The following is a 7,148-nucleotide window of genomic DNA, read 5'->3' as shown; positions in this document are numbered from 1 at the left end:
CTATGAAATTTTTGTGTGTTACATTAGAGTGCTACAATAAGGAATTTTTTTGGAGTGTTATATTATAGTGTTACGTTTGGGGAAAGTACGCTAAGGAATTTTTTTTTTTGTTGAAGTGTTACGTTTGAGTGCTACATTGGAGTGTTACAGTTTGAAATTATACATATGTCCAAAACTTACTAAAAAGTTTTTGTACTGCTTTTGAAATATTTGAAAAGTCCCACATCCTTTTGGAATATTTAAAGAATCTCATATTTCAATTCATTTTTATACTCTTTTTGAAATGTTTTCCAAATAAAAAAAAATTCTCATATAAAAATTCATTTCAAATTTGATTCTCTAATGTACCTTACCTTTCTAGTATAAAAGAAAAAAAGAGAAGGAAACATAATACAAATAAGGATATAACCGTAAATCTAATTTTTAAATAATATAATACATATATCTTTTCATCATCAATAGGATTAATTGGTCTATATAAAAATTCTTAGAACTAAATGAATCACCATTTCTTAATACGAAATTTATAGATAAATTTTCCATTAATCAACCCATGTAAAATTGGCCCACCCAATGCTTATATAGCATAGCCACTTGGTGAAACAGAAGATATTGGTACATTTGGAAAGATGAACTTGGCCATGAAGAAAAGATCAACTGTGGTCAATAAACAACTCAACTATAGTTTTGGATAAGCTTAGGGGTGGAAGAAACCTCCTATTATAGAGGTGATTTTTGAAGGATACATGCTATTTTAATAAATTTTAATTTTTCTATGAAGAAAAATATAGAAAAATAAAAAAAGTGATATGACAATTTATAGTAATTTTTTTGACTTCTTAACTAAAGTACTTATATGGTTTTATTTGTATATTAAACATCATCTAAGCTCTCTGGCTGACAATAGTTGATGAGGTGGTATTATTGATTTTTTTTGGTAGATATAGATCGATGCGACTCATTTCTCCATTAAACTCTCGATTAATTAGTTTAAGGCAAAAAGGGCCTCCACGCCTATTAACCATATTTTTAACAAAATGTAATTCCAAATAAATAATAGAGTACTTTTGACAAGCAAATGCCTCACGTACATACACAATTCCTGATGTACATTCTAGAATTCTATCTTCAGGAGATAATCTAGTCATGTCCAGTCAGGCTTGTTGAACCTTGGGTTTGCTTACCCAAATTATTCCTTGTATGAAAAACACAAATCGAATTACTTCATAGCCACAACTTTTGCATCAATACATAGGAATTTATTATTGGTTATACCTCCTAACCACAGTGACATACACAGATACTTGAGGATAAAATACACTACAGGAAAAAGTGTTTTTTGCGACGGCAAAACGCCGTCGCAAATGGTCCGTGAGCCGTCGCTAATACCTTTTGCGACGGTAAGTTGGCTTTTTGCGACGGCAAAGGGGGTCGCGACAGAGGGGGTTGCAAAAGGGATTTAGTGACGGTAAGTGCCGTCGCCATTGTTTTTTGCGACGGGAGGCTGTCTTTTTTGCGATGGCAATGTTCTGTCGCCAATAATGCAAGAAAATCTGACTTTTTGCGACGGCTCAGTATTTCCGTCGCTAAAAAAGGTTTTTGAGACGGCAAGAAGGCCGTCGCTAAAAGTGTCGTAGCTTATACTATTGCCGACGACAGCCTGAGCCGTCGCTAAAGGTTTTATTTTAAATTAAATTTCGTAGCTTTTGCGACAGTATGTCTGTCGTCGCAAAAGCCTCCAAAAATGTTTTTGCACGGGTTATTATGCCGTCTCAAAAAATTAAAAAAAAAAAAAAAACCTGTTGGGAAATTATTAAAAAAATTAAAATAACCTGTATTAAATGAAAAATAACTATAAAAAATCCAAAAATTACATAATAATATAAATACATACATAAACAAAAGTTGACAAATAATAAAAATTCATAATGTTGTTCCATTCATAACAATACAGAAATAAAAATTCATGAAAACAAAAATTATGCCACTACATAATGTCGCATACTACATACATAATGTTATTCACAAATTTAAATAACATAAATCAAAATCAAAACCAAAAGTTTTCGTCTTGATGTTATTCACAAGTTTGCGACAGGTTACAAAAAAAAAGTTGGTAATAATCTTTGTACGCCCGCATTCCACAAGAAGCAAGCTGCTACTCAGGAAATATCTGAAAAAAACAAGATAAAAATAATTAATAACCATATAATGGTGTTAATATTTTAATTACAGAAAAAAAAATTGACTACTATATAATTAGAAAGATAGTTTAGTAAATAATTTTGACTAGACCGAAATCCGGCTCTAACTCCCAAACCGGGAACCCGATTCGAGCCCTGTCTTCTCCCACAAGTCTCTCGTGCCTAGGCGGTCACGTGCGCCAACTTTCGTGCTAAAGCGACGCTGTTTGGTGATTTTGGAGCATTAACGCCTCGAATTCAAGTTTCTTAAGGAACTAGTTTGCCTAAAGTGAAATCCGGCTCTAACTCCCAAACCGGGAACCCGATTCGAGCCCCGTCCTCTCCCAGAAATCTCCCGTGCCTAGGCGGTCGCGTGTGCCAAGTTTCGTGCTCAACCGACGCCGTTTGATGATTTTGGAGCATTAACGCCTCGAATTCAAGTTTCTTAAGGAACTAGTTTGCCTAAAGTGAAATCCGACTCTAACTCCCAAACCGGGAACCCGATTCGAGCCCCATCTTCTCCCACAAGTCTCTCGTGCCTAGGCGGTCGCGTGTACCAAGTTTCGTGCTCAACCGACGCCGTTTGGTGATTTTGGGACGTTAACGCCTCGAATTCAAGTTTCTTAAGGAAGTAGTTTACCTAAAGTGAAATCCGGCTCTAACTCCCAAACCGGGAACCCGATTCGAGCCCCGTCTTCTCCCACAAGTCTCTCGTGCCTAGGCGGTCGCGTGTGCCAAGTTTCGTGCTCAACCGACGCCGTTTGGTGATTTTGGAGCATTAACGCCTCGAATTCAAGTTTCTTAATGAACTAGTTTGCCTAAAGTGAAATCCGGCTCTAACTCCCAAACCGGGAACCCGATTCGAGCCCCGTCTTCTCCCACAGGTCTCTCGTGCCTAGGCGGTCGCGTGTGCCAAGTTTCGTGCTCAACCGACGCCGTTTGGTGATTTTGGAGCATTAACGCCTCGAATTCAAGTTTCTTAATGAACTAGTTTGCCTAAAGTGAAATCCGGCTCTAACTCCCAAACCGGGAACCCGATTCGAGCCCCGTTTTCTCCCACAAGTCTCTCTTTAACTTAGAATGTCTAAATTATGCAAAGATACATTTTAGCTTAGAATGCAAAGATACATTTTATACCTGATCTTCTGGTGGTGGTGTATATGGATTCTCGTCTTCTGCAGATTCCCTAAATGCCCGGTGGCCACTCGATGCATCAGGAACCTATGATAGTCAATACATAATGTGGTAATCATATTCGAATTTTATACATAATCTTGTGTGAAAATTGAACTATCAAACAATTTAATTTATATCGAACCTGTCTGTTGGGATCCACACTTGCCCCCTGTGACACTAAGGCCATCATCTCAGCTCTCATCTGCTGTAAATGTGTAGAGAACTCTGCTCGCAGCTCCTCCCTCAACTCATCCCTTAGCTCTGCACGAACCTTCTGCGTGATCTGATCAATAGTCGATGGCTGGGGTGTTGATTGTGATGGCCCAGCACCATCTTTATACACCGCTCTCCGAGGCACAATTCTCCCGTATGTGCGATAATATCCATGTCCGTCATGACCTATCAACTCATGGAAAATGGCATTCCTAGCCTCCAAAGTCCGACCATCCTCAGGTAGCATAGAGAGTTGACGATTAAACTCATCCTGTATTGAATAAGACATATAAGTATATGCCAAATTAAGATGGTTGACACACAAAAAATAAACTTTAAATACAATCAAAGGTGTTTGGAAACTACCAAGGTCTGAATAACTTCTGGGTCATCTACTCTACGTGTCATAAGCCAAACATTCATCTTATCAGTAGACTCCCCCTTACTGGTCATCTGCATTTTTTTAGAAATATGAAAATTAGAATATAAATAATTTGTAAATATACAATGTTTATTTATATACAAAAATATAACAATAAAATGTAAACCTCATGCTGTATCTGAGAGAAAGTAGTACGCCCTGTGGTATGAGCTATGCCGTGAGCTCGCCGATTTTTAGCGTTCCAGTTGCGATTTTCTATAACAGGTTCGACAAATGTGAGTATGTAAATATGATTTGTATGTTTACATATCATAAATATAACTTATTTGTATACCTCAGCATCGGAAGTACGCCAATACTCCACAAGTTCTTCCCACTGGCTTGGCACAATGTGCATAGGAACATCATCCTTCAGATTAGGATCAGAACTTCTAGGCTTGAAATACTTAGCCTTAAGCTTGTTCTTGTGATCCTTCCATATGCTGTTGCAGTTTTTCATGCAGATTGGCTTGTACTCCTCTGGACATATATTCAAATTGTCCTATAAAACACAATTTCAAAGTTTAAATAATAATAACACAATTTTGGAATTCGAATTTGTGGACAAAAATATACTTTTACCTTCACATCTTTCCAGATAGCATCAATAATATCATCAGGCACATTGTTCCAGTCAAGAAAAGTAAGAGGAACAATGTTACCATTCCGCACAATAATGCCAAGTTGAGTAGTTAACTTAGCCACGTTATCCCCTATTGGGCAGTAATTTTCATCAAATTGTATGTCTAGCTTTTTACCAGTACCCCACTCTTTAATGCCCTTGGCACATCCTCTACCACGCCTAGTCGAGGTTGATGAAGAACTAACATGACCTGTGAGATACAATAACAATAAACAATATGCAATGGTAATAAACAAATGCAAATTTAAATAATGTGAATACAAATCATATCACATAAACCTGAGGTGGGCTGTGAAGAAGTCGAAGGGTCTGCAAAATACAATGAGAATAAACAAGTTATATATAATGAGCATAAATAAATGTATGTTTAAATAATTTTCATACAAATCAAAGCAAATTTATATACCTGCGGATGGCTCATAAGCTGATGATGATAGCTGCTGTGGTGGCACTGATGGTGGACGCACCGATGGTAGGCGTGGAGGCTGAGTACATGGTAGCTGCTGTGGTGTCACTAAAGGCCCCTCCGATAGTGGCCGATGTGATGCCTCCTCTGATGGTGGTGCTACTGATGTCCTGTTATGTAGCACATCAGACATCATACGCCGGGGATGATCAGGCTTCCTCTTCCTTCCCATAATAATCTGCAAGCAATATAACATTAATTGACATTAGAAACATAGACAATGGTTTGTTGTCAACTATAATATGACATTAATTGAACTAATACAATTACAAAGACAAAGTAAATTAAGAAATTGATGATTAACTACAACCTTGGCCTTAATTGAATTACTAATGTTTCCACCACTATCAGCCTATTTGAACATCAACTGTTTCCCCTTCTGCGGCTTCCCTCACCCAACCAACTTCTTTATCACGAAGCATTATATTTTCTTCCAATTGTTGGCTCATGTATGGCTCGATTTGTGGATCAGTCGAACTCATATCAAATAAACCTCTTTGAGACATCTTCACCACGACTTGCCAGTCTGGTTGTAACGGGTCTGCAACATACCAAACTTGCTCTGCTTGGGACGCCAAGATGAAAGGTTCATTGGTAATTCGATCATCTCGGTACAACAAATGATTGAAGTTCACCAACGTGAAATTGAAGACATCTTCTTTCTTTCCGTGAATGTTGTCAATCCAATCACACTTAAACAACACATGTTTCTTCTCATTGGAATATCGAATCTCAACAATATCTGTCAATTGTCCATAATAGTACACAGACCCCACACGAGGATTCTTGTCTTTTCGACTAGCATAACTTATGGTATCTGCCTTCAAAGCTACACCACAATTTTGTGTGGCTCGACGATCATCCATGGCCTTTACTCGATACCGAAACCCATTCAGTATATACCCGTTGAACCTCCTTGCCAAGTTATGAGGACCATTTGCCAATAGAATAATCTCTTCAGAAAATATGACATCAGTAGTCCTTCGCAAAGTTTGGACCTATTTTACACGAAAATGTAAAATTTAAAATGTAGTTCGACTTAAGTAACTAGAATCTATAGAGTTAAATACATACATGTTCCTTGAACCAAATGTGAAAAGTTTCAAAATGTTCACGCCGAAGCTGATGATCGTCAACACGAGGCATTTTGAGCTTAAGTACTTCAAGGTGTTCGCTGTGTAGATTGAAATTTTAGCAATACAAAAAATTTTGTAGAAAATTCAATAAAACATAATAAAATATTGAGTGAGTGACTTAACCTACTTTATGAATGGTTGAACCGCGCTTGTATTGAATAAGATGTACCGATGAGCTTGTACCCAAGAAGTATTATCAAGATAAAAGCTTGTGTTTTCACCAATAGCATGACCCAAATTATCAGCACCACTATAGTTCCTCACGGGTCGACTAGATTTGGTTTCCACATCATTGAGATATTGTGCACAAAAATTCAGGCATTCTTCCATAAGATATCCTTTAGCAATTGATCCTTCATGATGAGCTCTATTACGCACGTATTGCTTCAAAGTAAGAAGATACCTCTCAATTGGATACATCCATCGAAACTGAATCGCTCCACTCAATAAGGCTTCATCAGCTAGATGTATAGGCAAGTGCTCCATTATATCAAAAAAACTCGGAGGAAATATTTTCTCTAGATGACAAAGTGTTATAGCGATACGATCTTGAATATATTGCAAATCCGTCGCACGATTCACTTTTGAACACAATTGTCTAAAGAAATTGCTCAATTCAATCAAGGGTTCAATTACATTCTTCGGTAACGATCTTCGAATAGCCAATGGAATAAGTTGTTGCATCAGAATATGACTATCGTGGCTCTTAAGACCCCCAATACTTCTATCATGTGAGCGCACATGACGTGATATTTTGGATGAATAGCCGTCAGGAACTCTTACTTCCTTCAACACTTTCAAGAACAAATCTTTCTCATCCTTGGTCATCGTGAATTGTGCTGCTGGTAAATAGGCTTTATTCGACCCTCTTAACTGCAAATGTAGGGGTTTTCTAATATTCATATCTTGT

The 7,148-nt window shown here is 37.5% G+C and overlaps 3 protein-coding genes across 3 annotated transcripts in view; all 3 read right to left on the bottom strand.

The window, feature by feature from the left end:
* Positions 1 to 2,120: 2,120 nt before the first annotated feature.
* The window catches only part of LOC145798793 (uncharacterized), a 42,192-nt gene continuing 37,164 nt past the window's right edge, over positions 2,121 to 7,148 (bottom strand). The window contains exon 4 of the mRNA XM_082887796.1: positions 2,121 to 2,173. Within this exon, the coding sequence (XP_082743922.1) occupies positions 2,159 to 2,173 (15 nt within the window). The 3' untranslated portion in view covers positions 2,121 to 2,158. The remainder of the gene's footprint in view (positions 2,174 to 7,148) is intronic.
* On the bottom strand, positions 3,315 to 4,267 carry LOC145798994 (uncharacterized). Its single transcript, XM_082888505.1, has 4 exons — positions 4,121 to 4,267; positions 3,939 to 4,025; positions 3,502 to 3,843; positions 3,315 to 3,404 (listed from the first exon to the last, which is right to left on the bottom strand). Exons 1-4 carry the CDS (start codon positions 4,265 to 4,267, stop codon positions 3,315 to 3,317), a joined length of 666 nt encoding a protein of 221 aa, XP_082744631.1.
* LOC145798792 (uncharacterized) lies at positions 4,222 to 6,549 on the bottom strand. The gene is made up of 7 exons (XM_082887795.1): positions 6,366 to 6,549; positions 6,177 to 6,276; positions 5,413 to 6,100; positions 5,043 to 5,280; positions 4,916 to 4,945; positions 4,576 to 4,826; positions 4,222 to 4,495 (listed from the first exon to the last, which is right to left on the bottom strand). The coding sequence occupies exons 4-7, from the start codon at positions 5,272 to 5,274 to the stop codon at positions 4,277 to 4,279; spliced, it is 732 nt and encodes a 243-aa protein (XP_082743921.1). The 5' UTR covers positions 5,275 to 5,280; positions 5,413 to 6,100; positions 6,177 to 6,276; positions 6,366 to 6,549; the 3' UTR covers positions 4,222 to 4,276.

This window comes from Camellia sinensis, chromosome 9, assembly GCF_055761805.1.
Source record: "Camellia sinensis isolate YWXY chromosome 9, ASM5576180v1, whole genome shotgun sequence".
Classification (NCBI taxonomy): domain Eukaryota; kingdom Viridiplantae; phylum Streptophyta; class Magnoliopsida; order Ericales; family Theaceae; genus Camellia; species Camellia sinensis.
Note: the sequence above shows the minus strand (reverse complement) of the source record. Positions and strands in the feature narration are given on the sequence as shown.